This window comes from Eptatretus burgeri, chromosome 3 (genome assembly GCF_056783735.1).
Source record: "Eptatretus burgeri isolate ZD-2024b chromosome 3, Ebu_testis_v1, whole genome shotgun sequence".
Classification (NCBI taxonomy): Eukaryota; Metazoa; Chordata; class Myxini; order Myxiniformes; family Myxinidae; genus Eptatretus; species Eptatretus burgeri.
The window spans coordinates 35,119,793-35,138,194 of record NC_140963.1 but is presented as its reverse complement, the minus strand read 5'-3'; the positions used below and the strand labels follow the sequence as shown (position 1 = coordinate 35,138,194).

Below are 18,402 nucleotides of genomic sequence, written 5' to 3'. Positions count from 1 at the left end.
ATGGTATGACTTTCAAGGTCACCGAAGGTCAAGGTCAAGGTCACGAGGCCTTTGAAGTTGCGAAAATGACGATTTTCAAATTCTATCTCCTCCACCATTTCTCAAGCGATCTTGAATTTGATTGTAGCAAATGAATCTATGGGACAGTATCTAAATTTGGTTGGGCCGGATTTTCGATATTCACTTTCGTTTTCGTGTCACGTGACTTCAAAGTTTGCAAAAAATGCGAAAATTACGATTTTCAAAATCTATCTCCTCCTACATTTCTCAAGCGATCTTGAATTTGATTTGGCATATGAATGTATGGGACAATATCTAAATTTAGTCGGGACGGATTTTCGAATTTCGCTTTCGTTTTCGCGTCATGTGACTTCAAAGTTTCCAAAAACTGCCCTACCTTCAGGAGGCTATATATTCTCTACTGGGCATGGTAAAAGTTAGTGAATGGTGTCATTGCATAGCAGCTGACCTTGTATATTTATACATTTTCCGCCGAAGGTGCAAAAATTTCAAAACCCGAAATGTAAACGTCGGCATTTATTTTCAAAATATAATTTCGCGTGCGCTCGCGCCAAAATGCCGAGTCATCTTTAACCAAACTGCGCAGCTCGACTGCGCAGTAGAACTGCGCAGTTGTCTTCCGTCATAACTGAATATTGAGAACTTGTGGTATTAAAGAGATGACCGTCACCCCCACACGGTGGTAATTTTTTTTTCTGTTGACCAATTTATCCCCAGCTGACCCTCAAACATTTTCGTCCTGATTGGATGTTTCGGTCTACGTATGCAACTCTGATGTCATCAAGAAAGTATGTATTAAATCATTTTAAAAAATCACAATTATTCCCCATGGGGAATACTTGATGGGGAATACTTGACAAGTTCCAAATTTCAATTTTTTAAGCTTATCTGGAATTTACATTCCAGATAAGGTATTGTCATTGTGCCCTGTCCATCCGTCCACCCGTCTCCTTTTTCAACTTCTATGGCCAAATTGCTGGGCCAATCCGGCTGAAATTTTGCATCAACGTTCTCGTCCTGACTGGTAACAGAAAATGCAAAGCTTGTTCCAGTCACATGACTTGAGGTCAAAATGGCCGATTTGTAAATTTCAATTAAATTATTTCCCAACAATGGATGGAGGTCCTCAATGCCAGACAATAAATCAGAGCCGTCTCCAAGACGTATCGTGTGCTTTCGTTATGGTCTGGCACCCCACCCTGCTCACCAAACTCTCTTCTTATGGTATCCAAGGCAACCTCCACTCTTGGCTCGCAGACTTCCTCTCCTGTCGCAGTCAACGTGTGGCCCTAAATGGAGTTCTTTCATCCCCTCTTCCTGTGCAGGCTGGAGTTCCTCAAGGTAGCGTTCTGGGCCCTGTTCTTTTTCTGGTTTTCATCAATGATCTCTCGGACTCTCTGGAAAATCCTCTATTTCTCTTTGCCGACGATTCCACCCTCTGCCGTACCATCTGTCATCCCTCAGACCGGCAAGCAGCAGCTTCTTCACTCACTGCAGATCTGGATAAAATCACAAACTGGTCCAACACGTGGAACATGTCTTTCAATCCAGACAAATCTCACACTCTCACTATGTCTCTTCGAAAGGACCGTTTTCAAAACCCCCCCATCCACTTTCTCAACAATCCTCTGGAAGAAGTCTTTTCCTTCAAGCTTCTAGGTCTCACTATCTGCCATGACCTTTCCTGGGAAAGTCACATTTCCAACCTCGCCTCAAAAGCCAGTCGCCGACTGGGAATCCTCCGTCGTGCTAAGTCCTTCCTGGGCCCTCTTGAGCTCCTGACCACTTACAAAGCTTTTGTCTGTAGCCTGATGGAGTACTGCTCTCCCCTCTGGGCTGGTGCTCCTGCCTCCCACCTTTCTCGGCTTCACGCTGTCGAAACCAGGGCATTTAAGATCATCGGCATCTCCCGCAATGAAGCTGAGTCTTTGGGCCTCTCACTCAATCACCGCAGGTTGGTCGGTGGTCTTTCTGTCTTCTACCGACTCCTCTCCAGCCTTGCCCCCCTGCTCTCTCTGCGATTTGTCCCCACCACATTTCCACAGGGCGCTCAAGGTCCGCCAACAACCCCCTTCTGGTAAAACTACCAAAATCACGAATCACTGCTCATCTTCACTCTTTCATTCCTCTTTTTTCCCGCCTTTGGAATAAACTTCCTCACTCTATTCTTTCCCATTCTTCCCTGCAGGCTTTCAAAACAGCTGTTCACCACCACCTCTTATCTTCCCCCATCCAAATCCTCGATCTTTTCTACCCCCAATAATCCACCCAAGCCCACTTCCTTCATTTCTCCTGCTTTCCTTCCTGAAAGTCCCTGAAATGTCCATCTTCTCTTCGCCATGTTCCCTGTCCCATCCCCATCCCTCTCCCTTCCACAGTTCACCTAATGTGTCTGTTCCCCACTGTTTTGTCCCTTCCACTCCCGCCCCTCTTGTCTCATGCCTCCTTGCTGTGAGTTGTTTGTTAGCTCTCATACGAGCCTCGACCAAGGTATAAAAAAAAAAAAAAAGGCAGTGTTCTGATCCCTGTTCTTTTTCTGCTTTTCATCAATGATCTCTCCGACTCTCCGCAAAATCCTCTTTATCTCTTTGCTGATGACTCCACTCCATGCTGTACAATCTGTCATCCCTTAGATTGGCAAGCAGCAGCTTCTTCTCTCTGCAGATCTGGATAAACAAACAAGCTGGTTCAACGTGTGGAACATGTCCACCTTTCCTGACAAATTTCACACTCACTATGTCTCTCCAAAAGGACCATCTGGACCCCCCCCCCATCTACTTTCTCAACATTCCTCTTGAAGTCTTAATGTTTAAATTTTTGGGCCTCATTATCTGCCATGATCTTTCCTGGGAAAGCCACATCGCCCAGCTGGCCTCCAAAGCCAGTCGCCGATTGGGCATCCTATGTTGTGTTAAGTCCTTCCTTGGCACTCTTGAGCTCCTGACCACATACAAGGCTTTCATCCACAGCCTGATGGAGTTCTGCTCTCCTCTCTAGCTGGTGATCCCGCCTCTCACCTTCCTCGGCTTCACGCTGTGGAAACCAAGGCATTTAAGATCATTGGTATCTCCCATGATGAAGCTGAGTCTTTGGGTCTCTCACTCTCATCACAGGCAGGTCGATGGTCTTTGTCTTCCACTGTCTCCTCTCTGGCCTCATCCCCCCCACCCCCCCCCCCGCTCTGTCTATCTGTCCTGCCCATATTTTTGCATGGCACTCAAGGTCCGCCAGCAACCCCCTTCTGGTTAAACTACCAAAATCAAGAATCGCTGCCTCACCTTCATTCTTTCATTCCTCTTTGTTTTCCCGCCTTTGGAACAAACTCCCACACACTCTTCAATCCCACTCTTCCCTCCAGGTCTTCAAAATAGCTGTTCACCACCATCTCTTATCTTCCACCATCCTAAACCATGATCTTTTCTACCCCCGTTAATCCACCTCAAACCCACCTCCTTCATATTCCCTGCTTTCCTTCCTGAAAGTCCTTGTCGTGTCCATCTGTTGTCTGTCCCATCCCTCTTCCTTCCAAAGATATTCCCATGTGTCTGTTCCCCACTGTTTTGTGCTTCCCTCTCCCGGCCCTCTCATCTCCTGCTCCCCTTGTTATACGTTCTGTGTGTTACCTGTGGTACGAGCCTTGACATTGTATATATGTACATGTGTTTATACTGTCTATATATATATAATTCTTTAAAAATCTCCTGACCCACCAGTCAGAATGCAACCAAATTTGAGTTGCATCATTAGGACAGGTTCCTGATTATAAATTGCGGAGGCCATGCCGATCACATGACCAGATGTGTGTCAAAATGGTGGTCCCACAAATTCCTTCCAAAACTCTCTTCTCTCGACCCAACTGTCAGTGTTAACAAATTTGGGTTGAAACATTATGGTAGGTAGGAATGTTAATTATATTGTGGAAGTCATGCCGATCACATGACCGGAATTGTGTCAAAATGACGGACTTGGTAACATTTTTCGAAAATCTCGTAAATTCCTTCAAAAATCTTCTTCACCGACCCACCAGTCAGGATTTGGGTTACAACATTAGGCCAGAGCCCAGATAAGCTACAGGTTCAGTGGTCCTGTTTTTACATGGAGATATTTTGGAGATAGAGGTCGTGTTTCTCTTTTTTTTTTCCACCATGGTTGTCACACCACGTAACCTATGACATAATTATCATTAAAACATTCCCCATGAGATGGTGAAAATTTTGAAAATTGGTACCTTTGGTGAAAATTTTGTCAATCCAACAAGCAGTTCCAGAGAAAAGGGAATGACAAAATGCAGACATGCAAGTACGTACACGCATACAGGACTGATTGCTTAACCCCACTTGACCCAAGATGATGGGGAAGCACGGTTCGTATGCTTACAAAATGTGTAAGCACACCCCGTTAGTATCAAATAAAGTTCCCTTACTTGTGAAAAGTGATGCTTTTTGTCACTTTTAACTCATGGGAATGCCTGTTATTGTAGCCAAAAGCACAGCAGCCCACCCTCTTTTTGATTGAAACCACTGCAGCTGACAAGCCTCCCTGGGGGTATTCCAAGATGGTGGTAATGACTAATGTCTGGTGCCACTGGGAGCCTTCCTATCGCTTCAGCCTGATATACTCTAGTTACATACACAGCTCAGTGGTGTTGGTGCAAAAGCATATATGAAACAAGATTAAAGTATTGTCGGGCATCTTTTTTGCACGACTCTCTTTTCTGAAAGCAAATTGATGTACGAGAGATCCTATCGAGCCTCAGTTTCCATGTTAGTCTGCCTTCAATGAAGATGTGCACTAAATAAATTCTAAAATTACAAAATTTTAGTAGAGTTTGAGGTCAAACATATGGAATACAGTGGACGTCCAACTTGACATTGGCTAGATGACATACCATCTATGTTCCTCTGCCATTATTGCATGATGTATATTCTATTAAGCACAGGTATTTTGATTTTATGAATGGTCTCAACATTTTTGCTCTTTTGCTAGTTTAACCGTGTCTTTTCTTGCTTCCTCCCCTTTTGCCTCTTGCTTTACTTTTAATTTTACCGACCTCTCGTGGATTGTGTAAAGGAACTGGTGAGAACCTCTAGTCCTGCACGCAGCACCAGAAATTATTCACTTTCTTTGCTTTTTCACATCTCTGCTGTCGCTTTGCAACCATGATGATTAGTGACAAATGTTCAATGTTTTACAGAAAAATGGTATTTTGAAAAATTTATTTGCATGCGAACATGCAGACAGTTGCATGAAACAAACCCAGACTTTAATTTGGACAAAGCAGTCGCTGACCTTTTGGGAAATGACATTGCTTCTTGGCGTACTTTGGGAACTGACGATGCCATCTTTGTGACATTACTTTTGTCTCTGCAGTCAGTATGGGGACATGAGGACCCCCCCCCTCACCCCCCCTCCCACCTCCCCCACATGGGATGCCATCTTATTGGGTTTGTCCATACTCTATCCTCTAAATGGTGAGCATCAAGTAAGGAAGGACTCCTTCCCGCTTTTCATCTTTGGCATTACTCAGCCAGGGTCAGAATTGAACTGCTGACCCACCCATACTCAATGCGGAGGCTCCAACCATCATGCCCACTAAAGCTGGTTATGATTTATAATGATTAGTGAGCCCCATTGTGGCATGTTTAACCATCACAATAATGTTTTTCTTTTTTCATGCTGTTTTTTTCACCCTTCTGCCTTAACATTTTGCTTATCTACATACAACTGTACAATGGCTGCACCATTCCAGAATACATTTTTCAGAGGAGTATTACGCTCGCTTTATGAACTTCATAATTGATGATTTTTTTATTTTATTAATCTGGCCATTAGAGCAATATCCGGTATATATTTGGTAACTTGTGAACCAATCTTAATTTTAAAATCCCCATCTCCCAGGCAAATGTAATTTACCGTGCCTGTGTAGTGCAAATTAGGTCGAAGCAATTTGTTTGCTCTGTCTGTCTGTCAGTCCACCATCGAGGAACTACTTAATTTCAATTGAATGTTATATTTTGAACACTGCAGACCATTGGTCTGAACACTGCAGACCATTGGTCTGAACACAAACCTGCAGTTTTAGCTGTACTTTGGCTCTGAATTTGGTAAATTGTACAGTGTCTTGTACCAAGTGCATTTGTGCACAGAAAGGTAAGGTAATTTTTTTCAGCCTGTCTGGCAGTCAAACAAAATTGAAAATCATTCCAAACAGGGAACTTACTGTTTTTAGGGACATCGTAAAGGACACAAACAGGTGTTTTCACATGTTAAATTTAACATGAATAACAAATTTTACATGTTAAATTTGGTGGTGTTCAACGGTAAAATTCCGAATCGCTTTTATTTTTTATTTTTTTCTGCAGTTTTTAAAACTTTTTATTTCAATTGAATTATATATTTGAACACGAGAACACAAATCACCTTGTTTGCATTTCCAAAAACCTTCAGTTTAGCAGTACTTAGGCAAAACCTGCCAATTACAATCTCGACCAATCAAATTTGCTGTGTTGAAGTTGGTCGAACAGCGAGATTCAGACAAAATGGAAATGCCTATGATGCAACAACAGAGCTCATGTCGTCAAACTAAAGGAGGATGTAACCCTTGTCATGTCCTTTTTATCAAGACTGCGGGGTAAAGTGTTCTATGAACTCTTTAGTTGTAACTAGGTAACGATGGCATGTTACGAAAAATGAAGTACCTCGGCTTGAGTATATCTTTTCTTTCCCCATTACTGCCCTCCGCTTTATTAACATGAGTGTTTATAAGAAACACAAGCTTATGGGTCAGCCTGTTGTAAGTACCACACGGGAGCTTGTGCATAGAGTGGTGATGATAAGTTATCCAACATGATATATTTTGAGAAAAGGGGTTCAAAGTTCAGATTCTCATTCAACTCCCATTGAACAAAGATCAGTGTCAGTATGAAAGAGCAACATTTTGTTGAAACCTGCCATTAATACCAAAGGTGAACTGACCTTGAAAAATTACTTTAGCACACTTAAGTCATTTTGGCCAGACATGTGGGATAGCCCAGTTTATTTCTCTGGGGCTTGTATCAAACTTGCACAGAGACATTCAGAAGCCAAACATTTTATGTGAACGACAAGATTAGGAACCGATGGACAAATCGACAGTCAATGGTATTCCACCGCATCCGTGCTCCGATTGAAATGCACTGAATGAATTTTCCAAGGAATTGTTAGCCGCTCTCTTTTTCTTCAATTTGAAGTTGCTTCTTGGCTCACTTCCCTTGTCAGGCTAATTTTTGTCTGTTCCTCACAAATCTAATTTGTTCAACAGTAACAGCTATTCCTAAAGCATTAAATTGACATATAAAAGATGGAGTAAATTATCTTAATTTTACAACATCTTTCACTTGACTTTATCTGAAAACAAACCTCGGAATAAGTTTATCGAAATTTAAATAATAGTTTATGCAAATTTAGTTTATAATCGTTTAAATAAGCAATTTATAGATTCTCCCCCCCCACCCCCCAACTGCCAGGATCATCGGCTCGGCTCAGTTTTTCAGAGTTTTCGGCCTGTTCATCCCAGAACCTCTCCAAACTGTGGCTCCACAACCATGGCAGTGGGTCTGCAACAGTGGATCCACAACCTCAGTTGTGTCCAGTCAATCAACCCAGCAATACGACCTCACGATTCACACTTTCTACATGTAGCTTTACCTATAGACTTTTCCTTTTTAAAAAATTTTTATACTCGATGGTTTTAATTTATTATCGTATATTCAACACGCTCGTCACACATTCTATTATACAACAGAACATAAAATAATGCACATCCTCCCTTGCATATTGCACTGCATTAATTATTCAGCACATCCAATTTTGTTACCACTGATTGAATAGAGCTGTCATTTTAACAGATTTCCCCAAGTGCTCGACTGTACATATACATGCCTATGCATGTGCACAGTATGCACACACTATTTAGTACTTGCACAGTATGCACACAGTATGTGGTACGCACACCACGTGCTTTTCTTTAAACAAGCTGTGTTATTTAACCTGCTAACTGAAACTAATTTTCTGCCATGTAATGAAAATAATGAAGTAAGATGCCACATATTTGCATTTCATTAGCTCCTTAATTCGTATTTATTGAGCATGAAATTCATTTAAGTTGTGGAATATTGGGAATATTGACATTTTGTAACAGGCTGCCCGAAGAATATTGACAAAAGTAAAAAGTGCATAATTATTCTATACAAGCAGAGTAACTGCCCTAAGGGTGATCTTGTTTTAAGCATGCAACGTGTTCCTCTGAGGGATACCTTTTATTTGGGCAAAAAAACAACAACAAAAAACCCCAGGTTATGTGCGTGAAGCAAAAACATACCGACTGCTTGTAATTCAAAACACCTCATTGCACTGGAAAATGTGGGGACAGGACTACTGTACTCTACTGCAAATGGTGGAGACTTGTAATACTCTCCCCAAACCTGGAGGCAGCACTACACGATACACATTTACATCCCCACCCCCTCCCACCCTCTCCCCCAAGACCACTCACAAAGATAAAACCACCCCAATACATTAATTGGGGTTGTGCTGATCCTCTGTAGCAAGTCTTTAGCAAATGTAATTGGCCCAGAACTGAAGGAGGAACAGTGCGACAAACAAACAAACAAGCAGTCATAGACTGGTACTTACGAAATCGTCAACTTGACCTCTGACCTTGTCTAATAAAAGCTGTCTCTCGAGAAGGTAGCGACGTAAACCAGAAGTTTCTACGATGATTCTGTACCAAACCATCAAAATCGAATGTTTTGGATGTTTGACCTCACTGTGACCTTGACCTTTGACCGATTTTGACTAAAATCTAATCAGCGCTAGCCACCACGCTCCTGAATCACGTGGTGTAATTTGACATTGGTAGCTTCTTCCGTTCTCGAGTTATCATTTTTTGGATGTTTGACCTCACTGTTACCTTGACCTTTGACCGATTTTGACCAAAATCTACTCAGCGCTAACCATCAACCTCCTGAATCATGTGGTGTAATTTGACATTGGTAGCTTCTTCCGTTCTCAAGTTATCTGTACCAAACCATCAAAAATCGAATATTTGACCTCACTGTGACTTTGAGCTTTGACCGATTTCGACCAAAATATAATCAGCACTAGCCATCACGCTCCTGAATCATGTGGTGTAATTTGACATTGGTAGCTTCTTCCGTTCTCGAGTTATCGTGCCTACAAACAAACAAACAAACAAGCAATCATAGACTGGTACTTACGAAATCGTCAACTTGACCTCTGACCTTGGCTAATAAAAGCTGTCTCTCGAGAAGGTAGCGACGCAAACCAGAAGTTTCTACGATGATTCTGTACTAAACCATCAAAAATCGAATGTTTTGGATTTTGACCTCACTGTGACCTTGACCTTTGACCGATTTTGACCAAAATCTAATCAGCGCTAGCCACCACCCTCCTGAATCACGTGGTGTAATTTGACATTGGAAGCTTCTTCCGTTCTCGAGTTATCATTTTTTGGATGTTTGACCTCACTGTGACCTTGACCTTTGACCGATTTTGACCAAAATCTAATCAGCGCTAGCCATCACCCTCCTGAATCACGTGGTGTAATTTGACATTGGCAGCTTCTTCCGTTCTCGAGTTATCGTGCCTACAAACAAACAAACAAACAAACAAGCAGTCATAGACTGGTACTTATGAAATCGTCAACTTGACCTCTGACTTTGTCTAATAAAAGCATGAATCAGTCAGAAGCCCAAGGGGAGCTTGAATTCTGAATTCATTGTGGTCTACGATTTTACACTGTGGTTTGCAGATAATGAGTCCCAGACAAAAATGAGATTTCTTATAAAAATTCCATTTTTTTTTGTTTTTATTCTTAAAAAAGTGATTCAGTACCAGCAGGATATGCCAGATAATAGGTGTATTACTTTTCAGAAGAATCTGATAAAAGACTTATTATTTATTATATATATATCAGTTATTCATCGCTGTTCCAGAATTTCGACAACCGAGTTTTAAGCGTCCTAAGCGATCGCAAAAACCGAAGACAAAATTAAAATCGAAGTTAAAACGAACTCGTAACGTCGAGCGAAGCGAAAATACTCCATTTCTCCACATGAATTTACGGAATTATGTTTGACCTCACTGTGACCTTGACCTTTGACCGATTTTGACCAAAATCTAATCGGCACTCGCCATCACCCTCCTGAATCACGTGGTGTAATTTGACATTGGTAGCTTCTTCCGTTCTCGAGTTATCGTGCCTACAAACAAACAAACAAGCAGTCATAGACTGGTACTTACGAAATCGTCAACTTGACCTCTGACCTTGTCTAATAAAAGCTGTTGTCTCGAGAGAAGGTAGCGATGCAAACCAGAAGTTTCTACGATTATTCTGACCAAACCATCAAAAATTGAATGGATATTTGACCTCACTGTGACCTTGACCTTTGACTGATTTTGACCAAAATCTAATCAGCGCTAGCCATCACCCTCCTGAATCACTTGGTTTAATTTGACATTGGTAGCTTCTTCCGTTCTCGAGTTATCTATATCAAACCATCAAAAATCGAATATTTGATTTCATTGTGACCTTGACCTTTGACCGATTTTGACCAAAATCTAATCAGCACTAGCCATCACCCTCCTGAACCACGTGTTGTAATTTGACATAGGTAGTTTCTTCCGTTCTCGAGTTATCGTGCCTACAAACAAACAAACAAACAGAAACGGAAGTCATCAATATACTTACGAAATCGATTTCGTAAGTAACAAACACAGGACGGAAGTCATCAATATACTTACAAAATCTTTAGATTTCGTAAGTAACAAACACAGGACGGAAGTCATCAATATACTTACAAAATCTTTAGATTTCGTAAGTAACAAACACTGGTCCGTGAATTATAGTAAGGATTATTTTCCTTTCCCTGTTGTACAGTGAATTAATTCTTCTACTCAAGATCACCACACAATGGCTTTATGTCCTGCAGTGGTTCGCATTCACTTTTGCACTTAGAAGATTTGGATTGGAGGCTTTTTGGAGCCGTGGATGTTTGAACGTTCTATTTGCACTGTACAGTGTATGATTTGTATTTCGTGTTCCTCTTTGTTGGGCGATTATTGTTTTTTCATAGGAGGAGTTGAGCAGCGAGAGTGTGGATCGAATTGTAGTGAGCCCCAATGCTGCATTCGACAAGTTCAAAGATAAACAAATTTCCTCCAAAAAGACTGGTAAGAAAAACATCCTGTCCCCAGAGAACTAGGCTTTCTTCGTGCTTCTCGTTCAGACGGATTGCTCTGTGATGGTGAAACTATTCCTGATGCTTTTGCTTCTTTTGAGATAAATGCTTCTGTAAAAAAAACTAACCAAATTTATTGGGATCGGGTAGCAGCTGTGGTGGTGTATTTTAAGGCCATTCCGATTTTGTTCTGTTTCACAGATTTTTCTGATCGCATCACCAGGACTTGCAGAACAGGCTATGAGGCAGAGGAGTATGAAATGGTAAATGGAACATTAAAAAAAATTCTCTTTACCTCTGCCACCGAAGGTGAAGGCGGTTATGTTTTCACCCCTTTGTCTGTTCGTCTGTCTGTCTGTCTGTCTGTCTGTCTGTCTGTCTGTCTGTCTGTCTGTTTGTGTACAGGATATCTCAAACAGTTGTGGACGGATCCGGATGAAATTTTGTGGACAGGTTCAGTGTGTGACGAGAACGAACTGATTAGATTTTGGTGAAGAATCCGGATCTGGATCTGACTACTGGAATTTTTAAAGTGATTCTTCACCATGGAGAGATAGGACTAAAATTATATATATATAACATGATATCTCAAAAAGTTGTGGACGGGTTTCAATGAAACTTGGTAGACAGGTTGTGTGTGTGACAAGGAAGAATTGATTCGATTTTGGTGAAGATCCAGATCTGGATATGAGAATTATTTAATTTTCCAAGTCGTTCTTCACCATTGAGAGATTGGGCCAAAAACGATATAGTACTGTATAGCACGATATTTCAAAAATGTATTGGGCCCGATATGTTGTTGTGGATCAGGCATTACATGGCGGAGGTATGTGCTCTACCGAGTGCCCTTCTAGTTTTGAGAATGTGAAGCAAACAGCGGTTTTATTTAAAGGCCTGACATTTCCAGAATTTGTATGCCAAAACAAAATGTAATAACTTGGTTTTTGAAGTTGTTTAAATGCTTGAAACTTGCCTTTGCTTCATTGCTTCTTTTATACAGTCCATTTGTATTGATATGTTACAGCGATGATTTGAAATGGCGAGCATTTATTTATAATTTTTAGGTTCGAGCCATCATTGTCTGTATCGTAGATGGTAAAACCCACATCTATCCACTTTGTTCGTTTAATGTACATTAAATTTGAAGTTAACTTGGGGGATGATTGATGTGGAATTTAACTTTGTCATTTTGTCGTGTTTACTTTTTTATTATTTTTTAGCCCATATTCGTGAAGTGAAAGGCGGGGCTAAGCAATTGTTCACGTCTGTCTGTCCTGTCTGTCTGCTGCAAACCTCATTTTATGATTGAGGAACAACTTATTTAAATTGAAATGTCATATTTTGAACATGTATTGGAAAGCAAAATTGCTGTTTTACAGTACTTTGGCTCTGAATTTGTCCTTATTGTGCATGCACAGAGAGGAGTGAGATAATATTTTACTCTGCCTGCCTGGCAATCACACAAAATTGAAAATCATTCCAAACAGGAAACTTACTGTATTAAAGGATGTTATAAAGGACACAAACAACAAGCATGAAGAACTGATGTAACATGTTAGATAGGGTGGTGTAATAGATACTGTGTCAAAGGCGGTAAATTCTGGAATTTATTTATTTATACGACTTTTACAATCTTCATGTTATTTAAATTTAATTACTGTCAGATCCTGATATTTGCTTGGGATATGTTCCTGAAAAATGCCGCGAATGTCAAATACACAAATGTTGGGGCATTGTTTCATTGGGGAAAAAGGGGGATAGTTTTACGGTGGTTCGTGATTCATTGGGGAAAATAAAAAATCCTGTGATAAATCGCAAAACCACGAATACACCCACAGAAAAAAAACCCACGAATACGTGAAGCTCAGGTCTGCAAATGTAGAAGTTGGTAACATTTTATGAAACGTGAATAGCGGAACCGTGAATGTCGGAGTCATTCAGAATATACTACTTGAACATTGTAGAACACAAATCGTCGTCTTTGCACTTTCAAACCCCTTCCTTCAAGCAGTACGTTGACATGTTATATAGGGTGGTGTATAAGACTGCTTCAATAGTGCTAAACTTAAAAAAGATATATTTTGTTCTCCATCATCACATGTTATTGGAGACTGAATCTTCATTCATGATGTCGACTCTAAAAGAAAGTGGACGTTGTTTTTGATTGCTATATTTTATATAGTAAAAGTGATAGCTTAAATATAAATACCCATGTCTATTTAAATCGGTGGTATTAGAACAGGTTGTGGTGATTTTAACCTGATCATGTATGTACCTTCCACAGCTGGGAGAGGGAAATGCGACTGAGGAAACACCTCAGCAGTGTTTCCAGCGTCTTCATCATGAGATTCAGGAGCTAAGTGAGAAGATGCAGCGAGCACAGGTATTGTTGCGAATCTGGAAGCCATGAGCACATAGACATTCAGGTTCCTCATAGCTTAGTTATTTCGATAAGTTTGTGTTTCTAGTTGGAATCCATCCCCTCGTCGAATGGGTGAATAAATGTTCATGCGCTGTGAAGTTATTTTACTAGTCAGGTTTTCTTTTGTTACAACACCAATGATGACAACACCACCAACGAATAAAACAACAGCAAAAATCCTCTGCTCCCAGCATTCTCCGTGCGCTCAGTAGGGGAAAGGTCAAGCCCCGCCCGAGAATGAATCACGCCTGAGGAGCCCTGCCCGAGAGTGATCCACGCCTGAGTGAGCCGCGCCCGAGAATGAATCGTGCCTGAGCGAGCGCGCCGGAGTGGATAAAAAGGAACAGAGAATCCTCGCAGGGCTGGTCTTGGTCTTGTCTTGGTCGTCGTCGTCGTCAGCGTCTTCCTCCTCCTCCTCCTCCCGATGATCAAGAGCTTGGAGACACCATCCACCACCGGAGCCGCAAGGGTGCATGCCGTCTCTCGAAGGGATACAGAGGAGAGGTTTTGATTGCCAGGACGAGCGCTTAGCGGAGCTGAAGAAGTTGATCGCGGCTCGCCTCTCGCTGGTGCCCGGGTCGACAACGCGAAGACCACATGAGGTGGACAGGTCCGAGACAGAATCTGGTCTTCAGCTCGACTGTCCTCCGGGCTGGAGGTCCGAATAAAGACCACTTTGGGTCCGATTATTTGGGTGTGTGTGTGTTTGTGGTGCCAGTCTGCTAAGTAATGAATTGTTAAGTGCTGTGCTGTACATACGTGCTTATCGATATTCAGATAACTCTGCTCTTACGTGCTCCCCTCATTTCCCTAGTGTTTAATAAGTATCCCTATTTGTGAATTGTATCAGCTCGTTCGTGTCCTTTCCTCCATTGGCTTCGCGTGCTGCGTGTTGAAAAATTAGCAAGGCCGTTGTGCCGCCGTAAGGGGACATTTGGACCGACGGAACTTCGGCAACCGTCCGCTCGGGTTGCGCACGGGTTGGGCCCACTAACGGTTCGACTCGTACGAGGGCCGTCGAAGTTGTGAATACTCGGTAAACTCGCCACATAGATCTCTAGGTGTTTTGAAGATTGGCAAATAACCCTGTACCACGTGGCAGAATTATTGACGATTCACGGTCCGATAAAGGACCCGTCCTTTTCCGAGTTTTCCGAAAAGGTACGATCTAAATTCCGGGTGATCGGTGGAGCCGACTCTACTGCTCCATCTAGCGGTCATGCTCGCCGTCGACGCCCGGCCCCGCAACAGTATAACATCTGTGCTGCCCATGAAGACTTCTCACTCCATGTTGCATTCAACCTCCTCGAAAGCCACCGCTTGAGATTTGTCAACTCAATGGGTTCAAGCTCAGATGCATTCCAAACGATATGCTTGACAGCATATAATGTCGGTGATGCCTGTCATTGTCACTAAGTTACATCTTGGAAAATACTTTGTCGATTGTGATGTAAACGAGCCCAAAGGCTTTCGGTAAAGCTCAATGAAGAGTGTCACGTACCCTTTTGCTCTAATTTCTTCACCAGCAGATGGAAATATGGGATAAAACTTTTTAAATTTTCATTTTTGTTTTCTTTTATTCTGAAGCTACATTAATTTTAATTGTGATTTTTTTTTTCAGTGTTTTATTGCTGGAGGATCTTCTCAATATATTATCTACATTAGGACATGTATATGTACATGTGCATAAATTACGAGGTAAATCATTGGCCAAATAATTTTGTTCTTCACAGCACTTCCATGAGGCTTGACCTCTGGATGGATGGGAGGTGAGGAAACCATACCAAATTGAATCTGGGTTCGTAGCACCGTGCTCATATGGGACCACCAATGAAACATTCAGGTTTAGATTTTAGATCACAGCTGTGTGGCTTCTACATTCCTGGTAAATACTCACACCCTGAACTAACCTGTGGACTCTGGTCACAATTTTCAGGACAAATGGAGCATTGGGCATTCCAAAAAGTTACCAATTCACTTTACTCATCTTATTAGTCATCATCTCATGCCAAGAATACAAAAAGACAGGTTGTCACCAGTTGTGAATGTTTTCATTGTTCAGATTTGACCATGGATGGCTTAACCACCCAATGTGTGGTTCAGACCTATCCATGGTCAAATGTAAGCAAAGCCCTCAACCAGGGCAAATTTAGAAATTATCTGGAGTGTCATCATTGAAGAGGCTTTTTTTTTTCGACTACCTGGGGGGATGCCACCCCTCTATAACATTATGTACTTGATGTTGATCTTCGAGATTGGTATGCTCAGGTATCAAAAGTGCTCAGATTTGCATACTTTTGGAATAATAGTGATAGCACTGGTATAGTTCTGTATGAAAAAAGCGAATGCCTTCTCACTAGCATTGCATTTGTTAGCCAAATGCACTTCTATTGGCTTAATCTAAATGCTCTTCTGTGGTAAATGACAGGAACTTGCTCAAGAAAATGATGAGAGCAAGAGGCTGAGATCTACTGACCTGGTACAGCAAGTCTTAACTCTCAAGCAGCATCTAAGCAGCCTGCAGCATGAGAGACTTCTTGGACCTGATGCACGTGTGGACTTGGTGGATCCCCAGGGTGCAATAGCAAAGTAAGTTTGAACTTGTTTCCTTGACTAACAAAAATACATCTACTTTAGACATTGCTTTCAAAGTGTGGACTTGGACAGTGACTGGCTCTTCTTTTTCTTCTTTCTTATGATGCACAAGGCTGTGAGTTGCATCTATGCCGCTGATGCAACACCCTGTGTACGTCAGGACAGGAATTTGGAATTTGTTCAGGGTCCTGTGATGGTTTGTCTACTCTTCATGAAGGACACCATGGGATCTTTAACTTTCACCAACTAATGCCGGCAGACAAGACGCCAATTTAACGTCCATCCGACGGACGGAGCATTGGTAAAACTGTCTGTGAAACACCTGCCTGTAATGAGGGACTGCCTGTAAAACACCGGGGTGACAGTTTTTAGCTGGGCCAAGATTCAAACTCAGGATAGATGGCTCAGAGGCGAGTGTCCATACTGCTAGGCCATCCTGCCAGCCCATGACTAACTCAATGAAAGTGTTTATTCTGAAGCCTCTGCAGCCAAAGGCTGGAGGCATCGTATTTTTGGAGAATTTGTCTGTCTGTCCATCCGCTCGTTATCAGTTTTTTGTTGTTGTTACCACAATAACTTGTGAACCACTGCAATGATTTCAACCACCCTTGGCACAAGTATTGATTGTAATACAAAGATGAAAGCTGATTTAGATTTTTAGATTCAACAGGTCAAAGGTCATGTCATGCATTTTTTTTTTTTTAAAGATCATTTTGTCGACATATATATATATATATATATATATATATATATATATATATATATATATATATATATATATATATATATATATATATATATATATATATATATATATATATATATATCCTTCTCTCCCGACATATCCATTGACATTCTCATTTATTTCTGTTTTCCAGTTGGTTTTTAGGTCATCTCTACCGAGATGACCTAATAAAGCCTGACCAAATGTCCGTCCGTCAACAACTTTTCTTTCCGATCTTTTGTGAAACTTAGTATGTGGGTAGAGGTCGATGAGTGTTGCACAACGATATAACTTTTGTCCGGGTTCAAGGTCAGGGTCAAGGTCATGAGGTCACGTAAGTTATAAAAATCGCCATTTTCAAAACCTATCTAGTCTGCCATTCTACAAGATATTCGGCAACTGTTTATTGATTATGATAGTAAAAAATATTATCTTGTATCTAACCAGACAGATTTTTGAATTTCCGTCCCGTTTGGCCACCACGTAACCTGGAAGATGGTCAAAAACACCTCCCGGTACAAAGAAAACTTTTTACTTCCGATCTTGATGAAATTTGTTATGTGGGTAGAGGTCGATGAGTGATACCCAACAACATATTTTTTCCTGGATTTGAGGTCAGGGTCAAGGTCACGAGGTCACGAAAGTTGTGAAAGTCGCCATTTTCAAAACCTATCTCGTCTGCCATTTTAGGAGATATCTGGCAACGGTTCATCGATTATGATAGTACAAAACATTATAGAGATGACAGTCACCCCTACACGGGGGTAATTTTATTTTATTTTATTTGGTACAGTTACTTAGCTAAAGTTATCTATTTGTTTGATTGACCGTGAGTACTTCCTTCCAAGCTCACTGTCTCATTTAAAGTATGAATCGACTAACTCAGACTTTACCGTACTATAATGGTGAAAAACCCCACATGTTCCTCAAATTAGTCCTCGCAATCATCCAATGATGGAGGCCTGCTGTCTCACCAGTTTCACTTGAGTCGAGTGATTCAATTACTCGAACATTGTATTCATTTACTTGAACATTGTAGCCTCAACAAAAGTCATCTTCATAGTTCTGTTGATAATCCATATCGATGCTAATGCCAATGGCGCGCTCCATTGTCTGCGCACGTACCCTTCCCCCCCTCCCCCCCCACCCGATACGTATCATTTATTTAATTTACTGTAACTCGGGTTGTCTTTTCTCACAGTTACTATCGCAATCATGCAATGCAAATTGCCTTTAACACAAAAATTAACATATGCAATTATATCGGATTTACTAATCCATAACGGTGTGTTTCAAATACGAGGTCAAGTAACACACCTGATGCGCAATGTTATACGAGCGTACATATTGATTTATGTGTTGTGGAAAGGGTTATAGAAATGGTAGGGAGTGAGTTAATA

At 41.4% G+C, this 18,402-nt stretch overlaps 1 protein-coding gene across 1 annotated transcript in view; it reads left to right on the top strand.

Annotated features, from left to right (window-relative positions):
- The window catches only part of DCTN2 (dynactin subunit 2), a 101,489-nt gene that overhangs the window by 31,520 nt on the left and 51,567 nt on the right, over window positions 1-18,402 (top strand). The window contains exons 3-6 of the mRNA XM_085872899.1: window positions 11,157-11,253; window positions 11,463-11,524; window positions 13,546-13,644; window positions 16,112-16,272. Coding sequence (XP_085729025.1) covers window positions 11,157-11,253; window positions 11,463-11,524; window positions 13,546-13,644; window positions 16,112-16,272 — 419 coding nt within the window. The remainder of the gene's footprint in view (window positions 1-11,156; window positions 11,254-11,462; window positions 11,525-13,545; window positions 13,645-16,111; window positions 16,273-18,402) is intronic.